The following is a 17423-nucleotide window of genomic DNA, read 5'->3' on the forward strand; positions in this document are numbered from 1 at the left end:
TGTTAAATGGTTGTGAGACAAATGGAGGACATAAGGACAAACAATAGGTGCAGGTGGTGGGGCTAAGCATTCAGAGTGAAAGGGATTGTAATTAAAACTTGTCTCACCCTTGGATCCTTTACAAAATAATTGTTGGGTTATTTTCTTGGTGATGCAGTGATCTGTTCTGATTTTAGAAAATGCATGCATCTTGGCTGGGGGATCTGGAAGTCTGGAGGGTGGTGGCCACAGAAGCAAAGACCATGCAGCGCAGGCAGAAGAAGTCCTTGGAGCCCTGTTCCCTAGCTTACGAGACCACATGCCCCAAACCTGGCTGGCCACCAGGGCTTGCTCTTTCCTGGGTGGTTCTCAGCAATTTCATGGAGGATGACCCAGAAGGCAGGAAGTCTACTGTCAGTTCTTGTGTGCCCTTGGGCAAGTTATCCAAACCCTTCTATGTCTCATTTTCTTAACTAGTCAATAGGTATAAATAGTAGGGCCTACTTCATTTGGCCATATTGAGGATTAAGTGGGATTTTACATACAGTGCTTAATAGTACACATAAAAAGTGTTAAATAAGTATCATTATTAAATCAATCATCATTCAAAGGTCCACCAAAGCAAGCAGACTCCTGGCCCCCTCTCTTGCCATGAAATAAAACCAATAGTCATAATCATGATGAGGCCTAATTCTCCTACCAAGGCAACTTGTTCTCTTTGCTAGTAATTGCCTGGATTTTCATTATTAGACAAGAAAAGGGAACCCTTTAGCAATAATTTGAGGCTACACCTATCACAAAGCATGAGCATCATCAAAATGGAGAGGCTTTGGTTGATTTTTTCAGTCATTTGGACAGAAAACGCCCTCAAAGATTTTCAACTCAAGGCTATGCCCAAGAGTATGTTTTCTGCCCCAAAAATGGCTCCATGTAGAAGAAAGAGCAAAGCATCAGTTTTGCAGATGAACGGTATGAGACCCAGGTGGCTTTGTTTGAGAGCTTCCGGTGTTCATTCTTTGTAAAGTGGGAAAATAGCTTTGCTTTTAAAAAAAAATTAAATATAATTGACAAAAAAATTGTATGTATTTATGATGTACAATGTGGTGCTTTGATTTATGTATACATTGTGAAATTGTAACTCCAATTAAACTAATTAACATATCCATCACCTTACATATTGCTTTTTTTGTGATGAGAACATTCAAGATCTCTTGTCTTAGCAATTTTCCAGTCTATAATACATTATTACTGTATTAACAATAGTAACCATGCTGTACAATAGATCTTCAAAATTTATTTCTCCTGTCTAACTGAAATTTTGTGCCCTTTGACCATTTCCCCCACCCCGGGTCTCATAACCACCATTCTACTCTGTGATTCTATGAGTTCATATTTTTTAGATTCCATATGTAAGTGAGATAATGCAGTATTTGTCTTTCTGGGCCTGGTTTAATTCACTTAGTCTAATGTCCTCTAGGTTCATCTGTGTCATTGTCAATGACAGAATTTCCTTCTTGTTTAAGGCTGAGTAGTATTTTATTGTATACATATATATCACATTCTCTTTATCATTCATCTGTTGATGGACACATATGTTGTTTCCATGTTGTATTAGTCCATTCTCACACTGCCATAAAGACATACCCAAGACTGGGTAATTTATTAAAAAAAGAGGTTTAATTAATTCACAGTTCCACATGACTGGAGAGGCCTCAGGAAACTTACAATCATGGCAGAAGATGAGAGAGAAGCAAAGGCATGTCTTACATGGCAGCAGGTGAGAGAGAGAGCAAGCAAAGGGGGAAGAGCCCCTTATGAAACCATCAGATCTCGTGAGAACTCACTCACTATCATCAGAATAGCATATGGAAAACTGCCTGCATGATCCAATCACTTCCCACCAGGTCCCACCCTCTACACATGAGAATTATGGGGATTACACTTCAAAATGAGATTTGGGTGGGGACACAGAACTAAACCACATTTCATGTCTTGGCTATTATGAATAATACAAGCATGAGAGTGCAAATATATTTTCAACATACTGATTTCATTTCCTTTGAATAGATACCCTGAAGTGGGATTGCTGGATCATATGGTAGTTCTATTTTTAGTTTTTGAGAAGCCTCCATACTATTCCCCATTTTGGTTGTATTAATTTACATTCCCACCAACGGAGTACAAACATTCCCCTTTCTCCACACCCTCACCAACACTCACTATCTTTTGTCTTTTTGACAACAGCCATTCTAACAGGTGTCAGGTCATGTGTCTTTGTGGTATTAATTTGCATTTCCTTGATGATTAGTGATGTTGAGAAGTTTTTCATTTAGCCACTTATGTGTCTTCTTTTGAGAAATGTCTATTCAGGTCCTTTGCCCATTTTTAAATTGGGTTATTTGTTTTCTTACTACTGAGTTGTTTGGATTTTTTGTATATTTTGGGGATTAACCCCTTAAAAGATGCATGGTTTGCAAATGTTTTCTCCCATTCCAAAGGTTGTCTCTTTACTCTGCTAATTGTTTCCTTGGCTGTGTAGAAGCTTCTTAGTTTAGTGCAACCCCATTTGTCTAATTTTTTGCTTTTGCTGTCTGTGCTTTTGGGGTCATATCTAAGCTTTGCTTTTTCAACCCAGTGCTCAGTAGATTAAAGTAGGAAGATGTTTCCTAGAGGCCTCCAGCCATCCATAGCTTTGCCATGATTAACACTCCCATGATTTCACTCTCTCAAAGAATGGGATTCTTTAAAAGTTCCAATCTTGAGGGCATCAGTAAGTTAGAAACGGGCTCTCTGCTTTCAATCAAACAGATCCCAGCGTTTGTTCTAAGAGAAAGATGAGGAGGTTCCTCATAACCAGTAGCTTCCAATATTCTTTATTCTAAGCATGAAGACATTTCCCTTTGCACAGAGTACATTAAGTCTTACTGAGGCAAGGCAGGAAACGGTGCCCTTTCCCCAGTAACTTCCAGCATGTTCTGCAGTGCATCTCAACATCCGGCTGCACTGTATTGCTATTATCCAAACTGGCAATGTTTCTGTCGTTTAACTGCCTTTTTGGCAGGAACATTTGAAAGCAGGGATTTTGAAAAGGTTCTGCTTTTGGAAGAATTTGTTGGTTCCTATTAAATGAGCAGATGGAAAGCACAGGGAATCTGGAGGTGCATCGCAGTGAGGACAGCAAGGGGCTTGACACAGGAGAGGGAGGACTGCGATTTTTTGTGCCCCCCTAAAAGGATGGGATGGGAGCTTCTCCCCATCACCAAGTGCTCTCAGAGCCCGTGCAGGTAGAGAGCCATGGTTCCACTGTTCTCAGCTGTTCCCTTCAGCCCCTCTCATTGGCACATTGGTCAGCGTTGCCAGGGTTAGGAGGTGAAGCCCCTCTGTGGGGTGCCCCTACCTTGCACAAGATGACCTCACAGGACATGCAGTCACAGGGAAGCTGGTCCTCGATCTGCCGGGATTCGTGGCCTCGGTTCATGCCTCCACCTGTGCTGCATCTCACAGCCTGCAATGCTGCCGCTTACCCTGCCTTCCCCACCAGAGGTCGAGCTCCCTAAGACAGCCACCGGGCACTGCCTGTCTTTGTGTTTCCCAGCACAAAGAACTGAACACTTACTCTGATTCAATAACAGGAAGAATAAGTGAATGAATGAATGAGTGAGTGAGGGCGTTTTAAAGCCAAGGGTGTTTCTGCCTCACAAGCTCATTGTCTTAGAAGAAAAGAAGGCAAATAAGGAGATCAGTAAGAAGTCCTGTGTGCCCGATTGCTTCCTGTGCCTTTCGACCTTCAGCCATGAAGCACGACCTTTATTGCTTGTTGAGCACAGACAGCTTTTAAAGGATATCCTTCTACTGCCCTCTCAGAAGGAAGGGGTCTTGGAAAGTGCTCAAAGCCCATCACTTGCAGGACCTTCTGAGTACGCTATGAATAAGAAGATAGTAAGAGAAGGTGGCGGCAACAGGGGATTTGAAAGTGTCCTGGAAGGCTGGGTCCATGTCAGCTGTTGGGGCAGAAAAATGTTTTAGTGGGAGTAATTGATTTATTCAGTGTCATCTGAATGTGAAAGAAGACAGGATAGCTGAGCAAGCAATCCTCCCTCCAGCTTTCCATCCACCCCTACAGATGTGTTTGTGCTCATGCACACACACGTGCACACACACACATGCTCACATGCACACACACACATGCCATGTCTTTTGCACGTACATCAGGTGATTAACATGGGTATTGAATGGAAAGCTACATCTTCAGGAGAAGCGGATACAGTAAAAACCAAGGTAACATATCCCAGGGTAACACAGTTGTCATCAAGCATTGTCTTGGGGCAGGCAGGAAGGAGAGGGGAAGGCTGGTTGGGAAACTGCAGGCAATCGGTCTCAGAAGTGGGGAAGCAGAGATTAGGTCCCTGTGCCCCAATTTTCTCCAGTCAACTCAACAAAACGGCATCAGCTGGGAGTGTTCTGGAGTTTGCATCTGTCTTGGAAGTCCCATCAAGAGTCCCAGAAATTCTTGATGTTTAAGGCACAGCAGCCAACTGCCACCAGGTGATGCCACACCAGAGCCAGGACTAGGACAGGCCTATGGGGCCAGGGATGTGAGGCCAGGCTGCTGACTCCACAGGCTTGGCCCCTTCCTTCATTGACTTGGCCATAACCAGCCTTGCATTTCAGGAGCTGGGAGTTCTAGACCCCCACTTATGTGTTATGGGGCTCACTAGGTAATTCTCTGTGGATAGCCATGACTTGGATAGCTAAAATGCCCTGTGGGCCGGGCGCAATGGCTCACACCTGTAATCCCAGCACTTTGGGAACCCGAGGTGGGTGGATCACCTGAAATCAGGAGTTCGAGACCAACCAGCCTGGCCAACACAGAGAAACCCGGTCTCCACTAAAAATACAAAAATTAGCAGGGCGTGGTGGCGGGCACCTGTAATTTAGCTACTTGGGAGGCTGAGGCAGGAGAATCGCTGGAACCTGAGAGGCAGAGGCTGCAGCGAGCTGAGATCACGGCACTGCACTCCAGCCTGAGCGATAGAGTGAGACTCTGTCTCAAAAATTAAAAATAAAAGATAAAAATGACCTATGGATTATCAATGCTTCTCTATGCATCATTTCACTGTAGCAAGACTGAGAGCCAGGCCGGGAACAGGGCCTTACCTCCACCTTGCAGATAGGAAAATTACGGTTTAGAGAAATGATAGAGCGAGGAGCTGCTGGCTGTGCCTGTGCTGTTTCATGGTCCCAAGCACGCCATCTTCTCCAAAGTCAGAGGGAGAGACACAGCTGAAAAGGGGCACTGAGCGTTGGAACTGACGTCAGGAAGCCCCTGCCTGGTACCCTAACATGGCCACTGAACAGCAGGTGGGCTGAGCTCCTGGGGCCTCGTTTCACATCTTAGAACCAGGGTCTTTTCTTGATGATCTGTGGGGTCTCATCACTGTCACATTTAACAGGGCTTGGTGAGCCCCTGTGTGACCCCCAGTGTGCTGGACACAGGCTGGACGCGGGCTTAGCCCCGAACCCAGCCCACATCCCAACATGCCGATGCCATCATCCACCCTCTGAAATGTCATCAACCTCGGGCCCTTCCCCATCCTCACAGGCCACCCCTCCTAGGCTCTTATAACCATCTTCCACCAGGGCACTGGCTCTGCGGCTGTCCCCTCACTCCCACTTCCCACACCAGAGTTTCTGGGATTGGATTGCATCACTCTTGCTCAAGCCTCTTCAGTGGCTCTCCGCGGCCATGGCTGCTGCAGGGACCTTTCAGAGGCCTAAAGGACAGGACCCAGCTCCATCCCTCATCTGCCCCCCCTCCATCCTAGCACTTATTATGATGAGGTGACTATCCGTTTACATCCATCTCCCCCTCTAGACCAGGGTAAGCGAATGTTTTCTGTCAAGGGTCAGGTAGTAAATGTTCCAGGTTCCAGGGGCCACCTAGCCTTGGTTGCATCTATTGAGCTTATGCCTATATATACAGCAGCACCCACAGACCAGATGCCAGGGAACAGGCATGGCCGCGTTCCAATAAGACACACAGTGGGCTTGATCCAACCCCAGCCTCAGTCGGGCCTCTGCTTTTGACTTTGATCTCTGGGGCTGGCCATTCCTAGTCTGTCTCCCCCACCACCAGGTCCCCAGCACAGTGCTTGACACACAGGAGATGCTTAATAAAAGGCTTTTGAGTGGATGTGTGACCAGCAGGGCTGCCTGGAGGGGGCACGGGAGCCCTGTGGCTGCCCTGCGGATCCAAGTCTGAGGCTTTGGAGCCGTGGGTACCTCATGCTGCCGGGTCCCGCCTGTGCCTGGGCTTCTGTCCCAACAGCTCCTCGTCTGCTTCCGGAGGAGACTTGCAGGCAAGGGGAATGGCCGGGGCTGAGGTGTTGGCCCAGATTCCTGGCTCACTATGTCAGGAAGGAAAGGGTCCAAAGTGACCCCAGCCTCAGAGTGAGGGAAACTGTCTCCCAGCTCCCAGGACCCAGTGGAGACCCGCGGTGTCACAGCCCATCGGATGCAATGCCTGGGCCCAGGGCCCCACCCGTGAGGGCCCAGCAGGGTGGCAGCCACCGGGAGGGTGGGGACAAGCCTCTCCTGGAAGGCTCCAGCCAGCTCTCAGGGAACCTCTGCTTCCCTCCCCCTCCAGGGCTGTGTCTGTCACCTGCCCGGCTGCCCCAGGTCTCCAGGCCTGACCAAGCACAGGGAGACACTGAAGCCCTCGTGCCTGGTCTGGAGTCACTCTGCCACCTTGAGGAGACATCTGAGAACTGCACCCTACTCCAGCCAGGCCCACCTGAGCGCTCGCTGCCTGAGCCCCCTCTCCAAAGCCCGCCCCAGCTGCCTAACGAAGCCTGTTCATTCTGCAAAGCTCTGGGAACCTCTGTTCTGCAAAGGCCCAGAGATCCCCGAGACACCCTTTCACACGGAGCAGTCCTGTCCTGAGCCTCCTTGTCCTCCAGGTCTCTGCTCTCAGCCGGGCCTTCCCTGTGACCTGCTGCAGGAAGCTGTCCCTCCTCCGCCCACACTCCTTCTTCCCTGTTCTCTGTGCCTCTCCACCAGTCGTGTTCAGCAAAGCTGTGTGTTTACGGTGTCTGTCCCCCTAGAGTGTCGGCTTCTGAGGGCGTGACATTTTGTTCCCTGCTCTTCCCCGTGACTGGAACAGCAACGGCACATAAAAGACTCTCAGCAAATGTTTGATGAGTAAATGAGCAACACCAGATCCGCAACAATCCACCAAGACTGGGGCGGGGCGGGGCGGGGGGTGGGGGAAGGGGAGAGGAGGGAAGGAGAAGGGGATAGGAGGGAAGGGGAGAGGGAGGAAGGAAGGGAAGGAAAGAAAAGGAGGAAAAAGGAGTGGGAAAGGAAAACGAGGGACGGGAAGGGGAAGGTGCCAGCTTGGGATTTCGAGCCTGGGTGATGCCTGCTGACGGGGTTGGCCGCAGGAGCAGAGCACCGGGAGGCCCAGGGATGTGGCGAGGCAGCCGCGGTGTCAGAAAGAGGAAGGCAGGAGGCTGAGGCTGAGGGCCCTGGAATCTCGCACATTCCAGGGTTCATAAAGATCACGGTGGGGTCCACCTCCGGAGTCCACAAAAGGTAAGTGCGGGGTGGGGATATGTCCAGAAGCAGCTCTGCAAAACAGTGCAGGTTTCCAGTCCACCGGAAGCTCAAAGAGGAGAGAAAAGACATGGGCTCTCGGGGAAGGAGGGGGGCGTTGTTGGAGGCCCGGTCTTTGGGTGAGGGCTGATGCCCCTGTGTCAGAGCCCACAGGCTGGCGCACGCCTGGACCACTACGCTCACCCCTCGGCGGCTCACTCTGGGAACAGTGTTACAAGGGAGGTTGTCTAGTGACAAGGATGGCGGGAATTGTGGAGCTATAAATAGGAGCGGTGACTGCAGTAGCTGAGATGTGTGGTTTGGGGATGTCATGGCTCCATGAAGCCAGAGCGTGGTCTTCCAGCCTGCACACTGCCATCTGCTGGGCTACAGCGAGGCTGATGTGGCTCAGCATAGGATTCTGTACTCTTGGTCAAAGCTGAGGGCTGGGTCGGGCACCGTGGCTCACACCTGTAATCCCAGCACTTTGAGAGGCTTGAGGTGGGAGGATCATTTGAGCCCAGGAGTACAAGGCCAGCCTGGGAAACATAGGCGGACCTTGTATCTACAAAAATAATTAGTTAGGTGTGATTGCACACTCCTGTGTGCAATCAGCTACTCAGGAGGCGGAGGTGGGAGGTTCACTTGAGCCTGGGAGGGTGAGGCTTAGGTGAGGCTTCAGTGAGCCGTGATTGGGCCACTGAACTTCTGCTGGGCAACAGAGTGAGACCCTGTGTTTTTTGTTTGTTTGTTTGTTTTGTGAAGAGCAGGCAGCAGAGGGCTGCCTGTAGGTGGTGAGTTCTCCATGTGCGACCAGGAGGGCTTTCTGGAGGGGGCAACAGGAGCACCGTGGCTGCCCTGTGGATCCAGGTCTAAGGCTTTGGAGCTCGCTGAGGCTGGGTTGACAGGGTGTGTGGTCAGTTTTCTGATGCTGGATGCCTTGTTACTGCAGAGGCATTCAAAAGTGCAACTAGCTGCTGGGATTGATGTGAAGAGCATCAAGGGGACTTGATCCTGTTGCAGGGAGGGATTTAGGGGTGAGATAGGGAACTGGCCAGCCCTGAGGGTTATAAGGGTCTGTGGCAACCCTGGGGTCATGTGGCTAAGCTTTGTCTGGGGCCGTTTAGTTCCCTGAGTGATTGTATGGCAGGCTTTGCTCATGGCTTTTTCTGCATCGTCACAGCCTCAATAGCCTTACTCTGTCCATGCAATGATTCTCATTTTACAGGCAAGGGACCTGGGACTTAGAGGCTCACGTTCTTGGGGCTAAGCTTTGAGCCATGGCCAGCTTCATTCTGGAAGCTGGCTCAGCTCAGGGGAGCCTAGTTCCCCTGGGCATAAGTGACACCGAGCCCTGCCTTTGCTCCTTGGACCTCAGATGGGGGCTACCTTCCTCTCCCCATCTGTGCCCAGCAGCTGCTCACGCAGCATCTGAGCCTCAGGGTAATCTGGGGACAGCGCTCTGGCAAGAAGCTCTGCAGGGAGGGGCCCAGCATTCACACATGCAAGCAAAGAGCAATAAGCCAGGACTAAAGATAGAAGATGCCTCTTACTGGGCCGGTTCTGATGTAAAAATGCAGAACTCAGAATTAAACAGGCACTTTGCATTGCAGAACAACAGTGCCCAATTAAGCTATTCTGGGCGAGGACACTGAGAAGCTTTGTGAGTTTTTACTGCTCAAGACAATGAATAATACATAAGTCTCTACAGTCTCAATTCAAACGATGATTCATGAGCCACACCAAAAGCTTCATTCCAATCCAATCCATATTCTGATGTGATCCTCTTATACCTTAGAAAGCCTGGGCTTGGTAGCCAGGTGGCCTCTATTTCTTGGTGATTAAAGTCTGGGTCTTCTAGGGAAATGCTTCTGAAGTGTGGAACAGGGACTACTGCTGGTCTGAAAACTGCTTGTTACTGGCCCACAAAGAGAAAAGCATAGAAATGGAGAGTAAATTCTCAGAAACTTTTACAGCAACTTAAAGTTAAGTGGGTTATGTGGTTGACTGTAATAATAAAGTTTGCAGCCTGGGCAACATGGTGAGACCCCATCTCTCCATAAAATAAAATTAGCTAGGCATGATGGTGCACACCTGTGGTCCCAGATACTTAGAAGGCTGAGACAGTTGGATCACTTGAGCCTGGGAGGTTGAGGCTGCAGTGAGTCCTGATTGCACCACTCCCCTCCAGCCTGGGTGATAGAGTGAGACACTCTCTCAAAAAAAAAAAAAAAAAAAAAAAAGCATGGGCTTTCATTTTATTTGTTCATTTTCGATTTTATTTTTCGAGTAGTTCAATTTTATGTTTTATGAAAGTATTGGTTTGAAATAAGTTGGAAATTTCAAACAAAGCAAAACCAAAAGCCCTGGTCTTTTTCCTCACAGATGGTCTGAGAAGCACGGGTCCAGGCCACCATGTCCTGTTGGTTGAGGCTGGGTCAACAGAGTACACAGTTTTCTGTCCCTGTTAAGGTTAATAAAAAATTCTATAAATACATACTTTATCTGCTTTCTTCTCTTAAAATCTATGAGACATAAAGTTAAATAATGTAATAATTACGGTGAGGTATTTTTGGATTTATAACATATGCAGATGTAATATATGAAAATAATAGCAAAAAAAAAGAGGAGGAGGAAATAGGACTATGTAGGAAGAAAGTTTTGATCTCCTACTAGAAATAAGTTAGTCTAAACCAGAAGTTAGTTCTAATAAGTTGAGATGTGTATTATAAGTTCTAATGCAACTACTAAGAAAACAACTCAAAAATATAATTAGCATCATTAAAAAATTAAAATGCTACACTAGAAAATATTGACTTGACACAAAAGGCTATAAAGGAAGGTCAGAGGGACAAAAAGGAAAAGCATCATACAGGAAAACAAACCAAAATGGCATATGTAAATCAAACTATATCAATGATCACATTAAATGTGAGTGGACTAAAAATCCAATTAAAAGACAGATTGTCAGACTGAACAAACAAATTCTATGTGTTGTCTACAGGAAACACATTTAAATTCACATATATAAGTAGGTTAAAAATAAAAAGATGGAAACAGATATACTATGCAAATGGTAATGATAAAAGAGCTGGTATGGTGCTAATAATATCAACAAAATAGACTGTAGGGAAACAAAAAAAAGTCATTAGAGATAAAGAGGGACATTTTATAATGACTAAAGGGTCAATGATTCAGAAAGATATAGCAACTGTAAACATATGTGCATCTAATAATAGAACATTAAAATATTGGAAGCAAAAAATGACAGAATTGAAGGAAGAAAGAGACAATTTAATACAGAAGTTGGAGACTTAAATCGCATGTTAAATAATGGATAGAACAACTATACAGAAGATGAGCAAGGATATAGATTTTGGCAATACTATAAACCAGCTAGACCTAACAAACATCTATAGAACACGCTACCCAATAATAGCAGAATATACTTTTTAAAATAGAGTACATAAAATATTCTTTAGGATAGACCATACTCTAAGCCATAAAGCAATTCTCAAATTTTTAAAAGGATTGAAATAATACAAAGTATGTTCTCCAACCTCAGTGGAATTAAATTAGAAATAAATAACAGAAGAATAATTACAAATATATAAAAATTAAACAGCACACTCTTAAATAACCAATGAGTAAAAAGAGCTCACATGGGAAATTAGAAAATACTTTAAGGTCAATGAGAGTGAAAACGTAACACACAAAAACATATGTGATGCACTAAAGCAGCACTGAGATGGAAATGTATAGCTGTAAATGCTTATATGATGTGGAAACTAAAAGATATTCATCTCATAAAAGTAAAAATTAGAACAGAGAATACTAGAAACTAGGAAGGATAGGGGAAAGGGGAAGATAGGGAGAGATTTATTAAAGAAAACAAAATTGTGCCACTGCACTCAGCCTGGGCGACAGAGTGAAGACCTTGAAAAAAAAAAAAAAAAGAGAGAGAGAGAGAAAGGAAGGAAGGAAGGTCAGGCATGCCTGGCTCTAGGGGCTATAAAAATGTCATCAGGATGTGATGTCTTCATGCTTTGACTTCACTCTCAGGGCAGTCAACTCCGCATGGGGCCTCCAGAAAGTCCGGGCTTACATTCTCCAAGGGTCAGTCCTAGCAGACAGAGAGCTGCTAATCTCAAAGAGCCTGTGCGCGTCCCAGGTGAAGTTCTGGGGCTTGCCAAGATTGCCACGCTTGGTTCTTAGGGCCATCCTGAAAGACATCCTGAGGCCCTGGGTTGCGGGCCTCTCACTGGCCAGGCCTGGTCCCATGCAACCTCTGGAGTCAGAGGTAGGGTCTACCTGTCCATAAGAAATGGATCTTGAGAAAGGTGAGATCAGAAACTGGCAATAAGGAAGAGGGTTCCCCCAAATAAACTGGAGCCACTGGGTACAGAGCAGACAAAACAGCCACAGACACCTGAGCCTTGATTTCATATCCCTGCAGGAGGTTGTCTTTTTTTTTTTTTTGAGACAAAGTTTTGCTCTTGTCGCCCAGGCTGGAGTGCAATGGCATGATCTCAACTCACTGCAACCTCCGCCTCCTGGGTTCAAGCGATTCTCCTGCCTCAGCCTCTCAAGTAGCTGGGATTACAGGCACCCGCCTCCACAGCCAGCTAATTTTTTTTTTTGTATTTTTAGTTGAGATGGGGTTTTACCATGTTGGCCAGGCTGGTCTTGAACTCCTGAACTCAGGTGATCCACCTACCTCAGCCTCCCAAAGTGCTGGGATTATAGACATGAGCCACCGTGCCTGTCCAGGTCATCTTTAAGGAGACGTTTGGGCTACTCTCAAATTACCCACCACAAAACTATTGTAAAAACTCACCCTTTATTCTTAAATACAAAACATTAACATCAGCAATTATCCTTTAGGCCAGAGGTTTTCAAACTTTCCCTTATTGTCTTAGCTTTTTTTTTTTTTTTTTTCCCCCATCGTGCTTCTAGGCCAAATGAAATACCTAACAATTGCATTTATTACGTTGTTAAGTTTAAACACCTTAGTAGCAGTGGTTGACTCCATGTCCAACAGACATTGTTGTTTCCCTTGATGTCCAACAGATGTCCTATGTGTCTGTTTTGTCCCCACACATCTGCACTGGGGCACCACAGTGCAGTTTAGACACTACACTGTGTGACTCTAGGTATGAAAACTCTCTTGGGACACACATGATAATCCTGTAGCCTGACTAATCACAATTGACTGGATAATGTTTAAACTGACAATTTCCATATCATGACAAAACGTTGCTTTCACTGGTGAAACAGGGCCAGGTGCGGTGACTTACGCCTGTAATCACAGCACTTTGGGAGGCCATGGCAGGAGGATTGCTTGAGCCCAGGAGTTTGAGACCAGCCTGGGCAACATAGTGAAACTCCCATCTCTACAAAAAATTTTAAAAAATGAGCGAGGTGTGGTGATGTGCACCTGTAGTCCCAGCTATTAGAGAGGCTGAGTTGGGAGGATTGCCTGAGATCTAGGTGGCAGTGAGCTGTGATCATGCCACTGCACTCCAGCCTGGGAAACAGAGTGAGACCATGTCTCAAAAAAGAAAAGTGAAACAGCAACATTGCTTCCACCTCATTATCTAAGAAGCCCCTTCACAGTACAGAAGCTCTTCCCCCATATTAGTCAGGGTTCTCCAGAAAAAACAGAATAGGAGAGATAGATTAGATAGATAGATAGATAGACAGACAGATAGATAGATAGATAGATAGAGTTAATATAGAGATGAGATATAGATATAGATGATATAAATATAGATATAGATACAGATATGAAGCTGTTTATTATAAGGAATTGGCTCACCTGATTACAGAGACTGGCAAGCTCAAACCTGGGGTGTGGACTGGCAGGCTCGAGATGCAGGAGAGCCGATGGTGCTGTTCTGGTTTAGAGACCGGCAGGCAGAGCCCCAGAAGAGCTGACAATGCAGATGAAGTCTGAAGGTGGGCGGCTGAGGAATTCCCTCTTGTGTGGGGAGGCCAATCCTTTTTGTCCTACTCAGGCCTTCAACGGATTAGATGAGGCCCACCCCATTATGGAGGGCAATCTGCTTTGTCAAAGTTTACCAATTTAAACATTAATCTCATCCAAAGATCCCCTCCAAGTTGACAGATAAAAGGAACCACGACACTCCCCAGCAGCCTTCACATGAGCAGTATCTTCAACATGCACCCTACCATCTTCGGAGTCCCAGGAGAGAGAGAGAGTCTTGTTCCTGATAACTCCAGCAGAAGTCTTGGTCTCACTCTTATGACCCATAAAGACCACAGCCCATTGGTGCTCCCATTTCTGTGGCCAAAATCAATGTCCTTCTAGGCCAGGCTTGAGTTCTATGCCCACTCCATATGCCCTTGCTGGGGCAAAGGGCCAGCCATCCGGAACTATGCAAATCGGAGAGTGGGTGAAAAGGGAGGGCCCCCACACAGAAGTCAGAGGGCGGTGAGCAGGAAAGTGGAGTGGACACTGGCGATGTCCTGAGATGGTGAACGCTCTGGCTGGGCACCCTCCACTGGGCCTGCCTGAGTCCCAGGTTCTTAGGAGCTTCTGAAAAAATGGCTTCTAGACATTGTAGCTGTAGGACCTCTGGAGGAGCAGGGTTAGAGTGGGAAAAAGGAGAACTAGGAAGCTTTTTTTCTTTTTTCTTTTTTTTGGAGATGGAGTTTCGCTCTTGTTGCCCAGGTTGGAGTGTAATGGCACGATCTCGGCTCTTTGCAACCTCCACCTCCTGGGTTCAATCCGTTATCCTGCCTCAGCCTCCCGAATGGCTGGGATTACAGGTGCCCGCCACCACATTCGGCTAACTTTTGTATTTTTTAAAGCAGAGACGGGGTTTCACCACGTTGGCCAGACTGGTCTTGAACTCCTGGCCTTAGGTGATCCACCCACCTCAGCCTCCCAAAGTGCTGGGATTACAGGCGTGAGCCACTGCGCCCAGCCAGGAAGCTTTTTTTCACAATCTCTTTCTGGAGAACACTCAGCCAGGCTGTAGGTCCCCAGGAAAAGCCCAAGCTTCCATTTAAGGATTTGCATTTCCTGAATTGCCTTTGCATCTTTGGTGGTGGCCCAGGAAATTCAAATCCAGAGGAAAGAAGCACGTAGCAGCAATGGGTCTACATGAGGGGAAGACAGGAGCACGTTCTCAAGGGGCTTCTTGTGAATGGTGGTCCGCCCCACACCAGCCTGTGCAACTGCATGCCGCAGGGTGGGGGAGTCCTGCCTGGTGTGGGCGGCGGGGGCATTCCACACGCTGGTGGAACACAGCAAGCAACTCGGAGGGGCTGAGCCATGGAGGGAGGTCAGCTGAAAGCAGAGGCGAGAGCCTCTGAACATGAAGGAGAGAGCAAGAGGGGAGCACCATGAGCTTGGCTCTAGGATGAGCCAGAAGGGAGAACTGGTGACAGCTTGAGAGGCGAGGGAAAGGGGAGCCCAGGCCTGCCCGCCCCAAAAGAGAGAAGGCCCAAGATAGGGAACGGAAAAAAGGTGATTTTGAAAAGTGGGTGTGTTAGTCCATTTTCACACAGCTCATAAAGATGTACCTGAGACTGGGTAATTTATAAAGAAAAAGAGGTTTATGGACTCACAGTTCTATGTAGCTGGAGAGGCCTCACAATCATGGTGGAAGGCAAAAGTCACATCTTACATGGCAGCAGGCAAGAGAGAACAAGGGCCAAGCAAAAAGGGAAACCTCTTATAAAACCATCAGATCTCGTGAGACTTATTCACTACCATGAGAATGGTATGGGGAAACCACTGCATGACTCAATTATCCCCCCACTGGGTCCCTCCCACAACACTTGGGAATTATGGGTGCTACAATTCAAGATGAGATTTGGGTGGGGACATAGCCAAACCATATCAGTGGGGTCCTCAGGAAACATTAAGGTTGCTCGATAGAGGGGTTACAATAAGCTGTTGTCCTTAAGGTAGGGTGAGCATAAGCACATCGTTCTGTCAGGCGGGAGTAATGTAAAACACCATGTGAAGGCTGCCTCGGCAGTGTGGTGGTTCATCTCATATGTCATCTTGGAGGGCATCTTTGGATGACATTGACATTTAAATTGATAACTTTTGAATCAACAGATTGCCCTCCATAATGTGAGTGGGCCTTGTCCAATCCACTGAAGGCCTGCATAGAACTAAGAGACTAACTTCCCAGCACAACAGGGAATTCTTTGTTCTCATCACGGCCACCACTGAGAAGCCCTCTTGAGGGTAATGGCCACAGACAACAGTCGCTGCCTTTACCTTTCAGCCCCTCGACTCAGCCATGCCTGAAGTCATCATGCCAGCCCTGGATATTTGTTTGTTGGCTTTTTTTTTTTCTGTTATATGTATCCATAAATGCCTCATCTTGGCTGAATTCAGTCAGAATTAGGTGACTGTCACCTAGAATGGAGAAAGTCCTGACTAATCCACAGACCCAAAGTGCAGTCCCCAAACCAGGGCCCCAGGGTGACTTTCTGGTCCTCCCGGTCCCAGTCTCACTTTCCATCCTTGAGCCCTGAGCTGCAGCCAGGCCTCTGCTGGAGACGCATTTGCATGCACCCTCCTTTGGTTAAAAGAATAGCCTCTGTTTTATTATCAGTACAAAATAGCTCTGAACAACACACGGGACAGGGGACAGAGCAGGAGCCAGGATCTGAGGCTGCCTGGGTCTGGGACTCCCGAGACTCGGGAGCCCATAGGTTTCTGTTTGATAGAGGTCCTCCTTTTCTCCGCATTGAAGGGCCTGCCCTCTAGCTGGGTCACTTTCTCGATCCAGAGGTTGTAGTTCACCAACGAGGTGTATATCCCTGGGGTGTTCTTCTCTCCACAGCTCTTTCCCCAGCTGATGATGCCCACCTGGTGCCACTTCTCACCAGGCTCTGGGGTGCAGACCAGAGGCCCCCCACTGTCACCCTGTGGGCAGAGAACACAGCTCAGCAGGGAGTCCGGTTCTAAGCTGCCCATCTGAGGCTGGGCACAGCTCATTCACGGAAGAGGATTCCTCAGCCTCCCCAACTCTGGCTGCCAACCCACCCCATCCCTGCTCCATGGGAGAAGCGTGTGGCTGCCAGGCTGGCTCTGGAGGTTGTAGGGGTGTAGAGCGTTGGGGGTGGGGTGCTGTGGATGAGACAGGACTGAAGATGGGGGAGGAAGAAGGAGGACTTGGTAAGAAAAGACCACTCCATCTGCAGCACAGAGAGATGCAGGCCAAGGGATGAGTGGAGACTTGTTTTGAGGGTCTTATCAAATGAGAGGCTCTGGAAAGGGCAGGAAAGGAAATGGGACATGTGAAGTGTTGTAGGGCTAAGAACTGGGTCTCCTTTGTGTTCTTGCAGAAGCACAGAGAGAAGGACATTCCTTTTTAATTCAGCCAAGCTTTTCAGAATGTGTGACCCTTCCAGGATGGAATCACATGGTCTGTGACTCGCATAGTTATCCATTTATGTTGAGCTTCTGAACCAAGTCCCTGCCACGCCTGATGTCTACATAAATCAAACAAATGCCCCACATCCTTCCGTCCACCTTCACACAAGGCAAATGAGCCTGCAGGAGGAGAAACGGCTTGCTGAGGGTTCTATGGTAGACTGGCTGGGATTGGAACCCAGGATTTTCTTTTTATTAATTTTAAATTAATTAGGGGTTCACAATAGTTTTATATGTTTATGGGGTACATGTTTTGATATAGGCATACAATGTGCAGTAATTAAATCAGGGTAATTGGGGTATCCATCCCCTCAAGCATTTATCATTTCTTTGTATTAAGAACATCTCAATTCCACTCTTCCAGTTATTTTGAAATATACACTTGTTGTCTATAATCACTTTATTGTGCTACCAAATACTAGACTTT

At 47.2% G+C, this 17423-nt stretch overlaps 2 protein-coding genes across 3 annotated transcripts in view; one reads left to right on the plus strand and one right to left on the minus strand.

Moving 5' to 3' along the window:
* Positions 1-929: 929 nt before the first annotated feature.
* PRSS55 (serine protease 55) overlaps positions 930-17423 on the minus strand; it is an 83671-nt gene continuing 67177 nt past the window's right edge. The window contains exon 5 of one of the 2 annotated variants that reach the window (XM_054499907.2): positions 930-1019. In XM_054499907.2, coding sequence (XP_054355882.2) covers positions 930-1019 — 90 coding nt within the window. Of the gene's footprint in view, positions 1020-16137; positions 16487-17423 lie in introns of those variants that run through there. The other variant, XM_054499906.2, reaches the window with a different exon arrangement.
* Positions 7359-17423, plus strand: part of PRSS51 (serine protease 51) — a 64436-nt gene continuing 54371 nt past the window's right edge. Inside the window, exon 1 of the mRNA XM_054499905.2 lies at positions 7359-7572. The gene's annotated coding sequence lies outside the window, so the exon portion shown is untranslated. The remainder of the gene's footprint in view (positions 7573-17423) is intronic.

Source organism: Pongo pygmaeus, chromosome 7, assembly GCF_028885625.2.
Source record: "Pongo pygmaeus isolate AG05252 chromosome 7, NHGRI_mPonPyg2-v2.0_pri, whole genome shotgun sequence".
Classification (NCBI taxonomy): Eukaryota; Metazoa; Chordata; class Mammalia; order Primates; family Hominidae; genus Pongo; species Pongo pygmaeus.